Source organism: Camarhynchus parvulus, chromosome 1, assembly GCF_901933205.1.
Source record: "Camarhynchus parvulus chromosome 1, STF_HiC, whole genome shotgun sequence".
NCBI classification, from domain to species: domain Eukaryota; kingdom Metazoa; phylum Chordata; class Aves; order Passeriformes; family Thraupidae; genus Camarhynchus; species Camarhynchus parvulus.
The window spans coordinates 4733532-4750521 of record NC_044571.1 but is presented as its reverse complement, the minus strand read 5'-3'; the positions used below and the strand labels follow the sequence as shown (position 1 = coordinate 4750521).

General features: G+C 46.1%; 1 protein-coding gene across 2 annotated transcripts in view; it reads left to right on the top strand.

Moving 5' to 3' along the window:
* The first annotated feature begins 522 nt into the window (after positions 1-522).
* Positions 523-16990, top strand: part of C2CD2 (C2 calcium dependent domain containing 2) — a 35295-nt gene continuing 18827 nt past the window's right edge. The window contains exons 1-6 of one of the 2 annotated variants that reach the window (XM_030960490.1): positions 523-934; positions 2866-2964; positions 11611-11730; positions 12059-12160; positions 15152-15274; positions 15591-15684. In XM_030960490.1, the coding sequence (XP_030816350.1) occupies positions 653-934; positions 2866-2964; positions 11611-11730; positions 12059-12160; positions 15152-15274; positions 15591-15684 (820 nt within the window). In that variant the 5' untranslated portion in view covers positions 523-652. Of the gene's footprint in view, positions 935-2865; positions 2965-11610; positions 11731-12058; positions 12161-15151; positions 15275-15557; positions 15685-16990 lie in introns of both variants that reach the window. The other variant, XM_030960479.1, reaches the window with a different exon arrangement.

Here is a 16990-nt window from a genome sequence, read left to right as displayed (position 1 = left end):
AGAAACAGAGCAGGCACCTGCCCCATAGGCACACCGAACCCCTCTACTTCTGGGAAACTGGGTGTCCCCTCCGTGTCCCCCTACCCTCCGAGGTACCGGACACCCACTCCAAGCCCTTCTACCCCGGACACCAGGCGCCCGTCCCAAGTCCTTTTACCCCGGGGGCACCGGCGCCCATCCTGAACTCCGCTACCTTCGGGGGCACAAGGAACTCACCGTGGGCCCCTTTACTCCGGGCCACCTGGAGCACATCATGAGCTTGTCATATCCCCAGGGGCTCATCCTACCCCCGGGAGCACCAGGTGCCCACCCCAAGCCCGTCTCCCCCTTCCGTCCCTGGGCCAACGGGCGCCCATCACCGCCGCGCTGCGGGGCACGGCGGGCCGCGTTCGCCGCCTGGCAACCGCCCCCGCTGGGCAGCAGCCAGAGCCGGCGCCGGGCCGTGCCTGCGGTCGGGGCCGGGCCCCTCTCAACCGCCCCGGGGCGGGGACTGCGCCGTGGGCGGGCGGGGCAGCGCGGCACGTCCCAGGGCAACGCCGGTCCCTGCGCCGGCGCCCGCGGGTCGAGCGAGCGCCGTGCGGGGCTGCGGCCGCCGCTCCCCGCCGGGCGAGCCTTGGACCCGTCGGGAGTCGCGGCCCCATTATGGTCAGCCATGGCGTGGCTGCCGGGCGGGCTGGCCGAGCTGCGCTGGGGCGCGCTGGTCGCTCTCTTCGTGGCGGCGCTGGCCACGCTGGCCGTGTACCTGGTGCAGTACGCGCTGCTGGCGCTGCGGAGGGGCCGCCCGCCGCCGGCCCCCGCTGTCCCGGTGCAGCGGGACGAGCTGCTGGAGGAGGGCGGCTCGGTGCTGGCCTGGGCGCTGTCGCGGGGCAGCTGGAGGCGGCAGTGGCGGCGGGCCTGGGTGGCGGCGCTCCGAGCCGAGGCGGCGGAGCGGGCGGTGAGTGCCGGGATGCAGGTGATGGATGGATGGAGGGAGGGAAGGGACCGGGGATGGCCGGCGGCGGCTCCCCCGCGCCCGCCGGGACGGGGCCGGCGCCTCCCGGCCGTGGGGCATCGCGCCGGGACGCGGCTCCGGGCGGTCCCCGCTGTAGGGACGCCGGGACTTGCTGCAGGGATGTGCCGGGTGTGTTCCTGACCCTCCGTGTGTGTTTGTGTATTTACACGTGTGCGTTCGGTGGCTGCTTGGCAGGGGTTGCAGGAGGGAGCCGGCCGGAGGCGCGGAGTGGGAGCAGGGAAGGATGGGGAGGAAGGAAAGCCCCGACCCCCGCAGCCCCTGGCAGGGGTTCGCTGCACCGATAACATTGTTCGGGCGTGGGGAGGAGGAAACAATGGAAACTTCCTGGCCTGGGCCTGGGGCCCGTCCTTCGGCAAATAATTCCCAGAGCTGGGCTTCCCCCGCCATGCCTCAGGCCCTGCTGTGTGTGGTGTAACTCCAAGGGTTGGTGGCTCCGAGCCCGCTGCAAGGTGAATGGGATGCTCAGGGTTTGGTCAGGTTGCCTGTACCCGGGTCGGGGAGGATGCACAAAACGCGGGGTTTCTTCCCATGCCGAGCTGCCCTTCCTGGAAAAGGCGCAGTGTGGCATCCTGCGCGTTGGTGTGTGATGGTATGCCCGCTGAGGTGAGGAGGTGAACTGAGGCTGTGGCAAGCTGATTTCCTTGTCCTGAGGACTGAACCCTTGTCGTGTCAGTGCAAAATGCTGAGGATAAACTCTAGGAAGTGGCATGTCAGTGCAAAATGCTGAGGATAAACTCTAGGAAGTGGCATGTCCCCAGCTCTCTGAATTTGCGTGCGTCCTAGACCGAAGAGGTTCCTTCTTACGTGTCAGAGAGCAGGCTGGGGAAGAAGGAAGAGTGGGGCAACATGTGTGTGTGAAAGATAAGGAATAAAAATTAACACTTCCCAAGTATCATTGTAAGTTGGGCTGTAGAAAGAATATATTTTGTGCACCCTTTCAAGTAGTGTGGTGTGGTTGAGAAAAGAGTGGGCTGTGCTAAGAAATGAAGCTTGGTGGAAGAGAAAGGTCCAGACAGCTTGAGCACAGGTGCTGGGAACCGAAAGTAACCAGACACAAGTGACAGCTTCCTGTCCCTGAGCAGAGGCCAAAGCCCCTTGAAGGGACAGGGACAGGCACACCGTCCCTGCCCAGGTGAGCAGCTGGAGCCGGGGGTTCAGCGCCTGGCACTGCAGCGTGGTGTTGCTCCCGCTGTCAGCCTCCCAGAACAATGTCAGCAGCACAAAGCTAATGAAATTCCTGCGTGCAAAACAACCTGGGGTGATGAGGGAAGCGGGGCGAGTGCTCTGTGTGGGTAGCAGGTGAAGAATGCAGTGCTGATGCTTCTGAAAGTATGACCTCAGTGCCCAAAGGCTGCCTTGCCTTGTCTGTGTGAAGACTGAGTGGCTGTCATCACTGTCTGCCTCCACTGATGAGGAGGGCTGGGCAGGGGAAGGCTTCTTTCCTCACCTCTGCAAGATGATATTTGGGGTTTCTTAGTTTTGGCATAGCCTACTGCAGCCCTATTAGTGGGCCAAACCAAACACGCCTTTTCAAACTGCAGCACTGATAAATCTTTGCTGAAGAACAGCAGTTTTGCTGGACCCTGTTGTTGTTCATGGACTTGGCTCTGCACTGTGTACCTTGATATTCTACTACAGGGAAAGATGAGTTATGATTAGGCCCATAGTTATGTCCTAAGTATATGTTTTCAGGCTCTACCCTGTATTATGTAGTGAGGTGTCATGCAATTAATACATGGAAGTTTTGACATACATTTGCAATTCCAGGAACTTGACTGGCAGTGCATTTTTATCGCTTGTTTTGAAGTGATGGGTTCATCACCTAATGATGCTTCTTTTTTTTTTCTTGTTAGGATTCTCAGTTGCTTACATTTGAGGAAGATGACCCAGCAGAACCACTTGAGCTAGCAGTTAAAGAAGTGACCAGCATTGTAAAGTCTGCTGGAGAGAAGGTAAACTTTGGATTTGTTGCCTTTCAGTGTACTATGGGTCAGGAAATGTTTTATTAGTGTGAGTGGAAAATTTATTTGTCAATAGATCTGTACCCTTGACCTGTGTTTGTTGAGGCAGGTAAGAGGCTGCCTCTCTAAAGAACCTGTGCAAACTTCCTGCATTGATACACTTCTTTTGCTTGTTGTGAGCAGAATGTGCTCCAGGGCTTCCACCAAATGCACAAAAACCAGGGTTATGCCAAGTTTATAGCTACACCCTCAGTGAGCTCATGGAGCAGCCCTCTCCTCCACCTCCACAGTCCTGATGATGTTTCCCCATCCTATTGCTGAAGTGTGCAGTGGGAACTGCATTGGGAAGAAGGAAATTTCTCTCCTGGCACTGGCAAGCATCTTTGTCTGCCTCTTGCTGTTTGTGTGGCTGATGACAAGTTTGCTTCCTAAGAGGGAGCTGAGTAAGGATCAGTGGAACAGGTGCAGAGTCCTGAGAGTGAAGTCTTCACTCTGCTGGTCCTTGTATTCAGTGAGGAGCAAGTGATTTCTTTCCTCCTCTCCCACTGCAGATACTGGGAGGTGGTTCAATGCCTGTGAAATTAAAATAAGGCAGACCATGGCTCTTGGAACAGTAAAAATGCTTTAAAAGGGAAAAAAAAAACCCTATATATGTTTATTAGCAATGATAGCTCCTGCATTTTTGTCCTAGTGACTGGTTGCATTAGGCACCTGCATCGAATTAGCCTAATGCTTTTCTTTTAGTTTTGCTTTGTTATTTTGCTTTCCTCATCTGATTTAGATGCTAAGCAGCTCTACTATGATTCCTTTGAAAACTATGCATGCTTATCTGCCTGATACACAACTTAGAGGCACACCCTGACTGGTGGCAGCTGGGGATTGTTAACATGTAAAGTGTTTGTGTATTTATTTTCTCCCTTTTTTAAAATTTTTTTTTCAGTACCCTGAAATAAATGGATAATAAAATCCCTGCCCCAGCAGTGGGGCTGGAGAAACTGGACTTGGTAGGGGTGTAGGGTTGGCACAAGTGTTACTCTGTGCCACTGGAAGATGCCAGGATGGGAAATTGTAAGGAGAGGGCACTGCTAGGTCTGAAATTGATGTGCTGTGTCATGTGTGAAGCCAGGACCCCAGGGAGAGCTGCTGCAAATAACAGCACAGAAAACTGCTGTCTTGCAATGCAGTATCTAAAATGTTGCTGGAAGGGACAGGCTGGGCTGGGTTGAGCCATTCCAGCATCTTAATGGAGGTGTTACACTGCAGACAGAAATCTGATGTGCTTTCAAAACAGCTTAGACTAATAGAAGCACATTTTAAAATTTATTGGGATAAAAAAGGTTTGTTTTCATACAGTGGGTTCTTCTGAACTGTGCCAAAACCCATTTCAATAGTCTTGTGCACAGCTGCTGGAAAAAGTTCTCTGAATCATTCTTACTCCTTCACTTAAGGTACAACTTGAATATTTATTTGAATTACAGGGTATAATAACTTTAGAGTGGAAGTCTGGTAGCTACTTTTCCTTCTTCTTTAAATGCATACTTTTCTCTAAACACCTCAGGAGTCCTCTTAGATGATAATTGTGTCTTGTATTTCCTGAGGTAATACCAAGGCTGTTTGGTTTTTTTTGGTGTTTCCTTTTTTCCCCCCATCCTCTTCAAACTCTCAATGTTTGCATGTGAAATCAAAATCTCTCTCTGCAGCTTGCCCAAACTCAAAAGTTCTGACAGAAATTGGTGTGTGCTGCACAGTGCAGTGCTGCAGACATGGCTGGAATGCTGCTGCTCCTCAGCTTGGCCCAAGCTGTGGTGATAGGAACAGAGCTGCTCTGTGGCTGGAGGTTACACCACACTGCCTCTTGATAAAGCCTTATTTATGTGTTGCCTTCACCCCAATTTTGGACAAGAGCCTAAATATATAGTATGAAGTGGCCTGTTTTCATTGTGTGGTATTGGTTGTTTTGTTTTAATAAAGTAAACATTAGAAATATTCTTAGTCTTAGCTTTTTCTGCCAGCCTTCCCATTAGTGCAGTCTATTTCCAGAGGGCTTGAACTTCACAACAGAAACAGCAACAAAAAAGGCAATGAAAAATAGGATTCTCTTGCTGGGGACTTGGCACAGAGGCTTTGGATGGAGCAGGCTGTGACAGAAGTCTCCCTTCTTTTTCTGCTTCACACTCAAATGGAAAGGGGTAAAATTCCTTCAGAGTGCCATTCCTTTAATGTCACTGCTGCACTCCTGACTGGGACCATTCCTGGTGTTTATTTCTGATTATTTTTGGTGGAGTGAACTATCCTGACCATGATGTACAGTTCCTGTTGTCTTTTAACTCCCCATTTTGCTTCAAAAGCCATCCCAGATCTTTGCTGCTTTAATGACTGGGTTTTTTTTACAAGCCTAGATGGAATTATAGCCCATGGAGATTTTTTTCTTGGCTTTTTTTAGTTTTTGCACTAATATAATCCTTTCTTCTTAATATGTTTACTCTTCTATCATGGTGCTTGCTGTCAGTAAATGTATTATGAAGGGATTATATTTCCTTCCAGCTTTTGTTTAGCTTGCCTGCATAAGTTGCTCCTTAAATCTCCTTTCACAATGCTGTCCTGTCTCCTGAGTCTCTCCTATGCACCCATTCTCAGCAGCAGCTCAAATCAAATCCATGTTTTTGAGCTTGATGGCTAAAGGGCCTCACAGCCCTAAAGGTAAGGTCTCACAATGCGAGGAGGCAGCTTCTTTTTGGCTCTGGAATTACTTTCCTGGGGGGTTTTGGGCTCCAATCTGCCTCTCCTGTGGCTGCTTCACGCTATGAGTGCCTTGCTGCATCAAGGTCTCTCTCCCTGTGGTGCTGTCCTGATAATGAACTGTCCTTTGTGTGAGCAGGAGTTGTTAATTCTTACACACACACACTCTCTCTACATATTTTGTGTTGCATTCCTCTCCTGCTTTTCAAGGTCTTTCAGCTTTCCTGTGTGATGACCTAATCTTCCTTTATGTTGCTGCTTTCCAGCTTGCTTTCCCGAGCATCACATTTTCTTTCAGGTTTCTCCTGAGGTACTTTGGACTTTTAACTGTGTGATAGGTTTGGTGCCTGAAAGAATCTTTGGTAACCTGTTTCCAGCTTTCATCTCCCTGCTTACTGTGCTGTCCTCTCCCTTTCAAACATCCCTTAATGGGGGAGTGATGGAGTAAAAGCTTAATTGTTAGTGGGGTGAGCCTACAGAAGTAAACAAGACAACATTATGACCCAACCTTCTTCAGAACTGAGTGCCTTGTCAGGGGAGGACATCCTGATGGAGGTTTGTTTGCTTCACTGGAGGTTATCCTGTGTAGAAAAAAAAAACAAAACAAAAGCAAAACCAAAACCAAACAAAAAACAACAACAACAACAACAAAAAAAACAAAAAAAAAAACAAACCCAAAAAAACCAAAAAACCCAAAAAAAACCCAAAAGAGAAAAAGAAAAAACAAAACCAAAAAAACCCCAACCCCCCAAAAAACCAAAACCAAACCACCTCCCCCCCAAAAAAAACCCTAAGCTTTTTTGCTTTTTAAAAAAATAAAAAATAATTTTGTCACTCCATTAACAAAAACCACATTCCTACAATCCTGGGTTTGGCTCTGTCTTCCAGCTGCTGCTGCAGATGTGTGTGAGCCTCCTTCAGGGTTGTGCCACATCTGCCAGCTTGGCACAGGGATCAGGGAAGCCTGAGCACCCCAAACTGTCTCTGCAAGTGAATTACTGTCCAAGCTACCACAGCACAAACTGGCAAACCTCTCAGATGGTTTGGAAAGGTTTGCATGATAGTGAGGCCAAACTAGCACTTCTAGTTCTGGTATTGATTTATATTCCCCTTTCTGAATATAAGTACTGCTTCTTGTCTTTGCACTGTTTGATGTTCCTTTGAACTTATTAGGCGGATTGAAAATCCTTCCTGTCCTGTCTCCTTGTACTCCCTGCTTGTTTATTTCATTCCCTCACTCCCCATTTTTCCACCTATTTGAATTGAAATGTGTTGGTCTCAAAGGAGTGGATAAATTCACATGTTCCATCAACTTCTGCTTTGTTTCTGTTGCTGACATGGAAACTCTCTCTCCTGCACTGAGTCCATCCCTCACCCTGCCATCACTGTGGTGTTTACCACCATTTGGAAAACTGGTCTGAGGTTTTCACTGTATTTAGAGGCAAATTCAGTTTGATACTGGCTCCTAAAAACCCACACCTGCCTGTGTCTGGGTTAGACATAGCATTTGTTATCTTCCCTTTGTTTGCCCTGGTCACTTGGTCAATTGTTTGGGTAAAAGAGTGGAGAAGAAGCTGGAGAAACCCCCTCAAGAAATGAAGGAATTGGCTCTGAAACCAAGAAGATCATGTAATTCTTCTGAACAGCTGAGTGCTAATGACTGTCAAAAGGCAGAAGTTTTTGACTTGAAAAATTTCCTTGTGGTGAGGTTTTCAGCTGAGCACACAAACTGTCTGTGTGGCCATTGACAAGATAAGTTTTCCATGCTAGAAAGAAGAGGCTTTTCATAATAAAACCCTGTGAGACAGATGGGAAACTGTGAGGGTCCTGAATCTTACAGTGAGATCAAGGCAACTTTCACTGTGTGGCTGCCTCCTGGTTAATTCTGATTCTCTTGTGAAAATGTTAAATGTTTGTATTACTTACATACTACTGAGTAACCTCAAGTAACCTGCTCTTTCTGGAAGTAAATACCAAGTGCAGTAAAAAGAATTTCCTTCTAGAAAAACAAAAAAGGCAATCAAGGCCTGTACTGCTGGGGGTTTTACAAACACATGTGGTGTGGTCAGAGCCTGGGGAAGGTGAGGGAAATGTTCCCCATCAGAGCTGTCAGAACTTCCCCTGAAGTCACAGCCAGGGGAGGAACCTGCTGCTGCTCTTGGGGAGGGGAAAGTAAAGGAAAGGGAACGTGTAATGCACAAATTAATGGGGTGCCAGTGGCAAAACTGAAACCTCAAGGCAAGAAGGCACCATGTGTGAGGAGCAGGGGCACAATGGTGCTTCTTGAGATGAAGCAGCTTCTGCTGCTACTTCAGGAAGGAAAAACTGAGATTTTGAAGCCTGTCCAGAGGATCTGCAAAGGGGAAAAGTCTGGATATAGAGGGGGAGGGCATAGCAGGGGAAGGGTTTTAATTGCTGTGAGTATGCAAGTTTGGACACTTGACTTTCTCAGAAAAATAATCTTGCTCAACCCACAGTGCTTTTTCAGTCTCCTTTGTTGCTGTGGTTTCTTATCTGGAATAGAATTGCTTTTAGGATAGTTGTACTCAGAGTTTTAGATATGTGTGAGCAGGCTGTGTCACAGCATCTGCAGCTCAGTGGAGCTGAGTGCCAGCATTTCCCATGTGAGGAACTGAGCCCAGCCAGGTCTGGGAGTTCTGGCCACTGCATCTCATCCCATGATGAGGATGTCAGGTCAGGGATGAAGAGGAGAGGCTGGAAACAGCAGGAATAACCCTGGCAGTGGGAGATTAAGTACCAGCTGTGCATGGGGAGGGATGGCAGAGGACTGAGGAGGAGCAGAGACACAAAGGTACCTGAGGAAGGGCAGGGAGCTCCTTCCATGGAGAGAAGGGTGTTTGTGCCAAGGGAGGTGCTGGAGGGAGAAAATATCTTCATATTGGTTTATTTGTGCTGCTACTTACTTCACCTCGCCCTATTTCTGCTGATTTAGGAGATGTGTCTTGCCCAGAGGTAGGATCAAAGAGAGCTGGGGGGTGACCCCTCTGGGAGCTCAGAATCAGCTGGTCCCAGCTGCTGTGCAGGGCTTGGTTTTTAAAGAACAGTTTGTTACAAAAGTGACAGGTTTTCTAGACTCAAACACAAAGGGTTGGTAACTGGGGATGTCTCTGGTAAGGGAGAGTGGGAGAGACAACAAGGAATATAAATGAAATTGAAGAACTCTCTTTCTATCAATCCAGATTCCTCTGTTTTCTTGTGGACACCTCTCCTTCTTTTTTCTCCCCCTACCAACCAGAAAGGGCTGCTTTGTCTGGCCCTCCCTTCTGCAGCTCTTCATCTGTGCAAAGAAAATGAATTTGAAGAAGCAGGTTGGAACAAGGCAGGGGGAAAAGGAGCAGAGCACGGGAAGCTTCAGTGTTTTTCTTTGTGTGCCTGCCATGGGGGAAGTGGCCTACATATTTCTGCTTGGGTCTATCAAAATCACCTGCTACACTTCTAAAGGAATGTCACTCAGCAAGGGAAGCAGCAGTTGCAGTCTCTTTAATCACCTTTTCACCACTTGTGGCAGCATTGGAGATGAAAACAAAGCTGCTTTCTCTTCAAATTCTAGCCCAGAATTCTGCTTCTCTCAGTATGCTGACTCCATCATCCATCCCGCTCCCAGAACAAAGGGATTCACCTGACATAAATGCATATTATTTTCCATTTACAAACATGGAACCACTCCTTTTGATGATTGGATTAGAAGTTGACAGGTGACTGTATATGAGTGCCACAGTTTTTTTAGTAAAAGGGAGGGCAGAAGGGGAGTAGGGCTTAGTAGATGTCATTGGCAGGAAATAAATTAATCAAGGAGACTAAAAGTCCAAACTTCACTGGTCTGGGCTTTGAAATGAATGGTAAAAATACATTAAAAAACTGATTTACCATCTCTTGACAAAACACAGAAAGAAAAATGAAAGTTCTGCCACCTGCAGTGTCTGTTTCCATCCTTTACTTGGAATTAAACGTGATTAAGAAATAAGTGACACATGAACTCATTTGCCAACTCTCTGGCCACACTTTTATTTCTTTTAAAAACATTAATCAACCATGTACCTGGCAACCTTGGCTCTTGGACATCCAGAAATTCCAGATGAATGGCTCTACATTGCATGTACAGCAAGTCCAACTTGTTCTGACTGCATTGAACTTCCTATAAATGTGTGGAAAAAACATATATGGATGATAAAACACTGCATTTAGGATGTGGAAGTGGCAGCAGTTTTTGCATCAAAACCTGTCGTTTTTCCTCCTCTTTCCTAAAAAAGAGGGAAGAACCTTTTCCTTTTTGAAGTCTTTAAAGAGTCACCATGTCAATCTTTGAATGAAAGGAGTGATTCTGTGTTTCATGTCATCACAAGTAAAATAAGCAGCTGGAGGTAGCTGGGCTCTTTGTTCTTGTTAGCTATTAAAAATCCTTTCTATTTTACCATAATACTGGGTGTTGGTGTTTGTGTGGGATTAAGGTCAGAAGTCACTTCTGAAGGAATCTGGACTTTGGGAAACGGGAGAGGTGAGGAAGACTCATTTGTCCACTTCTAAACTATAATTTGCAAAGATACAACCTGAAAAGGCAAATCTTATTGCTTGTGGGTGTGGTTGGGATTTTTATTTGTCATATCCTCCTCCCCACCCCCTGCTCCTTTGTAATTAAGTCTCTACCTTAATGGATGTACTCAGGCCCTTGATAAAGCCCTGGCCATCTTTAAAATGTACCCCAGAGAGCCCAGGGAGATGAAATGTATTTAAGGAGAGACTGATAAGGATCTTCCAGGAGTTACATGATTCCTCTCAAAGCTTTCAGCTTCAATGCCAGTGCCCATAATTGGAGCAGTAAGTGCACAAACACAATTTAATAGCAGCATGCAGAGGTTTTGTCAGGCAAACCTTGCAGGGAATTATTTGTCTGTGCATTGCATTGACCTGGTTCCCTCTGCCTGAGTCAGTGTGAGGAGAGCCCAGCTGTCCTTCCCACAGTGGAGCTGTGGGGACAGTAACCACAGAAGGGACAGTGACAAGCAGCTCTCCTGCACCACCAGCACATCTGTTTGCAAAACAAACATGCCTCTGTGGTGTGATGAATAATTTCTGACTTCCACCCCATGGGCTTTCCTGTGCTGCCAGGAACCCTCCAGGAATTTCTGCACACTCCAGGAATTTTGCATGGCAGCTCCAGCAGCTCAGTCAGTTTGCAGAGGGGAGGGAGCAAAACTGTCCACTGTTTACAAACTCAGTGTGATAACAAGTTAAATTACTGCTCCTAAAAGTGTGTTGCAGTCAAGTGGCACTCAGACTTTCCCCAGACATTTAGCTTTGTCACCACATTTCAGGCTTTCTTGGTTTGGTCGAAGGTTTGAATAAATTCTTAAAGGCTCCTGCTCCTTCTTACCCACTGAGAACTGGAATTACTCAGACAGAATCTGCTGCTGTAGCAGCAGGTTTATTCCAGTTTCACATTTTCTTTAGTTTCACTAAACTAAAGATTGTGTGGTAAGTCAGCTGCTGCTCAGAGCACAAGAGAAAGAAGAACAAACATCTTTGACCTCTTGGAGCTTTTAATACATAGATCTGTGAAATTGAAAGGAGTCCTTGTCAGGCAAGGAGTTACTTCTGAATTAGATAATAATACAAAACAAATGTTGGGAAATGCCATAATTTGCAGGTATTAGATTTCGTGTACAGATTTGAACACTTGTGAACTATGTGCTTTTAGAAGAATGTGCAGAAGGAGGTGGGAACATGAATGAAATTGCTTAGAAATTTCCCACCTGTGCAACTTAGCGTAATTCTGCTAGCTTCAATTCCTTTCTTATTTTCTTTCTTGCCTTCACCAGACCTTCTGAAGATTTAATTTGTTTCCCCCTTTGTTTCCCTTCATCCTTTTCCTTTTTCCAGGTGGTTTCTTGCAATGTTGTGGGGGATTCTGTGAAATTCCTCGTTGCTGCCTCAGCCCCTCCGCCTGCGGCTGCCGAAGCTCAGTCGTATTTTGTGAAGCTGTCCCCAGTCCACCTGCAGGTGAAGTCTTAAGTGTTGTTCTCTCTTCCCTTCCTTTTGTTTCCCCTCTGGGGCAAGTGGTAAATACAGAAATTAAGCTGCCTCTTCAGGAGACTGGGGATAAATAACGTTTTGGGTAGACTACTTGGGTATCTAGAACAATTCCCTTTTTTAACTGGCATGAACTCTCAAACTTTAGCAACTTCTGCCTCCTTAGAGTGTCCCTTTGAAGTTACCTACTCAGAAACTGATGTCATTCTTCCTGTGCTGAGCCTTAGCCTGAAGATTGACCTACAATTTCCTTACAGGCCCCCACAACATCTCTACAATAACTCTTTTCCTTCCACAGCTTCAGCTCTATGTGAAAGACAAAGGGGAAGATGTCAAAGTTGAGTGGTTCCTCATTAACACCGATGAAATCAACTTTGAAATCCAGCCAGCAGTGCAGGAGGTCAGTCAGTTTTATTTGTTGTAGTAATAGAGCAGATGAATCTTCATCCCCTTGGTCCAAAATGTGGTAAAGCATCTGCCTTGGATCATCTATCAAACCCCTACACCTCTGAAATCCAGCAACATCTCTCAAGATCATTGAAACAAGTCTGTATTTGACAGACAAATGACTTTGCAAACATGTTTCATCCAAATTCAAGGTGTGAAAAATGTCTGTTCCTAAATATCTTCTCTCAGAACACTTCTAAAATAATAAAAAAAACCCCAGTTGTGATGGTATTTCCATCAAAGCAATTAAAACATTGCTCCTTCCCTAATTTAAATCAGTTTTGAAGTCTGGCAGCAATAGATCAGAAATGGCTGTGAAAAATACAGCTATTTAAGGAAATGATGGATGATCTAAAAATATTTTGTTGCTTTTGGAATTGCACCTGGTCTTTGTGTATGAGCACTGATTCATTGAGCCATCCCCTGCAAGATTTTCATCTTGACTTCGATTTTCTTCTGCCTTTGACCCTTCACAGTTTTTTATTTTTGGCACAAATGTGGTGATTTAACTGTTTCCTAAAGCTGTGGGGGAAGACTTGTTTGTATTTTGTGAAGTTGTTTGCTTGACTGAAGGCCTTGTTAAAAAATAATTTTATTGTAGAACTGCTTCTAAAGAGCTGTACTGAGAGAGCTACAATCATAATAATTTATTACCACAGCTTTTGTCTATAAAAATGTGAAACTCATAGCTAAAGCCAGACAAGCCTTTTGAAGTGTGTTTTAATGTAGGTTTTACCATGCACACATAGCATGTAAATGACCTTCATGTGCTGGGGTGGCCTGTTGATTATCCACATTTGAACAGTCATTAACTATTAAATCCTTCCTGACAAACACGGATGACTCTGGTGCAGTCACTGGACTTCACAATCAGCTTTTTGCTAGGTGCCCAAGTCCAGTTTTGCAGAGTTGCACCTGTTCTGCTTTGCCTGCATGTTTAGAATGAGCCTGTTAAGTTCTTTATTCGTTAGAGGGCTTTGTTTTCACTTTTTGAAGTTTGTGTTAGCACTTATGGAAGAGGAGAGGTAATAAACAAAGGGCTGAAACCTGTAAGCAAGCTACACTCCAGCTCCTAAACTTCAGTGTCAGCTTTTGTGTCTTGTTTTCTTCCTCTTTCAGAAGCAATAATGTGTGTACAAATAAATACCTCTAATTACTTGTGATTATCTGCACAGTGGTTTTGACATCACTCAGGCTGGGTGCAATAACCCATTTTCTCTTGGTAATGGCTGGGTGAGCCTGAGTTGTGTTGGGCAACCTGGCTGACTGGTAGGGTTTGGATTTACACAATTTACATCATGTGCTGATGTGCCCCAGGCTGGCTGTGCTGTACACCCCTAGCCCAAGTCAAACCAAAGTGAAACCTGTTGCCTTTATCATTTTGGGGTGGCAGTTAAGCCATCATGGCTTGTCTTGTCGAGGCAGTTGTGGTGGAGAGTAACTTTCCAAAAAAAGGATGGCTAAAAATGAGGCAGAGCTGATAGGAGGCTCTTTAATCAATCTCCTTTCCAAATAACTATGGAAACAACAGCAAATACCTATGAGCAGAAGTCCAGTGACTGAGGTTGCTGTTGTTACTGTTAAATAACAGATGTCACATTTGGCTGATGGCAAAGATGTGAGGCAACCGGGATTTTACAATTTAGGTAAGAGCAGGGGAGGGAAATTGCCTCCAAAACAATGAAGACTAACCATAATTTATCTGCTTATTTAAGTAACTTAAGTAATGAAATTGCTGTTACCAAGGCTTTAAAAAGCCTAATTTACTGTGATCTTTATTAAAGTGAATGAGTATTATCTGTTTCCTTGGTGGTTATTTGAGGGCACATGGTGTAAATGCAGCAGATTTTTGTGGGACTGGCCAGTGCTGTTGTATGTTTTGAACATGTCATCAAAGGCCAGTTAGGTAAGAAGGCAGTACAACAGGATTTGTGAATGTTTCTGTAACACCTGGGTAGCTGGGGAAGGGCTTTTACCCCCAATCTCTTTGACGTGTCATGCAAACTGCACATCAGTGAAGTCTCTCAGTGTGGTATCAGATAAAAAAAGATGGATGGGTCCTCTGTTTTTAGGTCAGATCTTTGTCTCCTATTCAGTCTTTCCTTTAGAAAAGAAACCTCAGTGAGATTTCAGAGCTGTTGGGTTTCAGACTGTCCTTTCTGGGACAGCTTGATTTTAAAATCGGTGCCCTGTAGGTACCTGAACAGACAAAAATTCCTGAGGAGCCTGCTGTGAAAAGCAGGCATTCTCTAGGAGCACAGGGAGGGCAGGGACACTTCAGTCTCATCACACACCTTGGAATTAATCATGTGAAGCTACATGTGTGTGCACGAACTCTTTGATTTGTTCTGACCCTCAGATGTTGTGGTGCTAGGCACAGATGGCTCTGAGATTTTTTATGGGCAAAGTACAACTCAGTGCCCCAGAGCAGCCCGACTCTGTCCATACACTGCACTTTTCAGCAAGGTTAAAGACCTCCAGGAGATGCTATAATTTTTTTTTCAGTGCAGCACAGGATTAGTTTCTTCTCAGCTGCTGCAAGCTGGCATAACTCCCATTAAATCAGTGGAACGGTGCAGATCTGGTTATCTGATGACCTGATCTGCTCTCTCAGGGAGTGCAGAGCAGAGCAGAGTCTTTAAAACACTATCCTAAGATAAAAACTGTTAAAGAAACTTCTGGTTTTGTGGCTAACAGCTGTGTCTTCCTGACTGTCAGAACAGCATGAGTTTTTCAGTGTTTAATTCTTTAATGCATAATGGAGAAATTTAAGTAATTCTTTGCATGATCTATTGCTAAATTCACTTGTTGGCAACAGAAACCATGTGTCTCTCTCTGACAATGCTCATGTTAGGTGGCTTTGGTGATATAGATATATACCAAATTAATTTTTGCCTCAACTTCTTCTGAGTTTTGAGAAGCCTGGTTGTTTGTTTCCTCCTAGGGGCAGACAGCAGGGACATGTGCAATATCTGAAACGCTCAGAGATGTCTTGAAGAACCTCTTCAGCTCAGCTTCTCCATCTGTAGAGCTGAGTGTGAGGCCTGCAGATACAAAGGAGGTTCAGGTAAGGCTCATTCCTTCCAAAATCTTTCGAGGAGTGTCCTTCATGCTTTTATTACATATTTATTACTCACAACTGAGTAAGTTTAACAGTGATCAGTTACAAGAACTGGGACACATGTTTAGAACAGCACAGCTCATGGCAGTGGAGACTTTGTGGTCCCACCTCCCTTGTGGCTCCTTGTTGGTGTTCCAGCCCAGCTCATCTCTGCTTCCCTGTGCCAGCATGGCACCAGGGCTTGGTGCTGCCATGTGCACAGTGCCCTTGTCCTGGTTGCCTTTTGCAGAATGTACAGAACACACTGAGCCTTCTCCCTCAGGGCACCAGTCCTCCCAAGCCCCCAAGGGCTCACGAGCTGAAGCTGCTGCTGAGGAACATCGCGCTGGAGCCATCGAGCGACCTCCGTGCTGCAGGTACCACAGCCCAGGGGTGCTGCTCCTCCTCAGGCTGGCCTGGGCTGGCTTTTCTTACTGTTACAGATGGATATGAGATGATTTGGTCTCACAATTAAGGGATAACTGTTGTGTGAATATTAATAAAAGCTTTAGTGATGTATGGTTATGTTATTGTGGTTTAGATGCCCTCTGTTCTCCCCACAGTTCCCTTTCCCCCTGTATTGTTGCCATCACACAGCCTGGGCTGTCCAGCACAGGTACAAAGGAGCTGCACAGGTGTCCCTTGCATGGGGCAGCTGGGAATGGAAAAGCTTGGGGGTGCTTAGGGGGTGAGGCATGGCAACCCCTGAGCTCCAATGCAGTGACAAGAAAGCAGTTTGCACTGATAAATGGCACAGAAGAGCTGGCTGACAGACTTTGGGAGGGGCCAGGGCTGGCTGATGCAGCCCCCAGGGGTATAACAGACTGAGCATCCATCCTGAAGATGCACTGGCCTTGTGATATCCATGAGGGGCAGTTCCCAGCACTGCAGCTTTTTCCTTATGTAGTCCTTTGTTGTATTTTTGTTAAGGTTTAATGAACCTTTTTAAATTTTCAAAGTGAGCAGTTGTTTCTCACATTACTTTTCATTCAGCTGAGGTAATGAGGAAGTTCTGGGTTACAGCCTGCTCTTGAAAGAAGGTGTAAGAAATTGTTGTATTCTGAGAAATAGACTTCATAGAATCACAGAGTGGTTTGGGTTGGAAGGGACCTTAAAGCTCATCTCATTCTACCCCTGCCATGGGTAGGGACACTTTCCACTATCCCAGCTTGCTCAAAGCCCCATCCAGCCTGGCCCTGAGCATTCCCAGGGATGGGGCAGCCACAGCTTCTCTGGGCAACCTGTGCCAGCGCTGACTTAATGTATATTTTAGTTTATTGGAGTATTTAAACATCTTGTTCTTCTTGTACAAATCCATCATTGCTGAAGACAGATTGAAATGACCACATGTATAAAGCTGGCTGAATATTTTCTGGCTTTTAGTTTTAATTTCTAAAAGTTCTCACTTTGGCTGTACCCAAGATGAGGGGCTCAAATCCAACTCTCCATTAGCTTCTGGCAATGACATTGGCTTGATTCAATGTTACCTTATTTTTCTTTACTTTAGAGTGATTTGCAGATATGTCTCAGACTCTCCTCCTGTATTAGAAACTCCTGAAAGGTATTTTTTTTTGTTGTCAGGGACATTTTCCCCTAATGAAGTGCCTCTGCAGGTAAAGGAAGAAGGTGCCTCTTGCAAGTGGAGAATGAAGCCAAAAAAGAGGTCTCTGCCTAGTGGAGTTA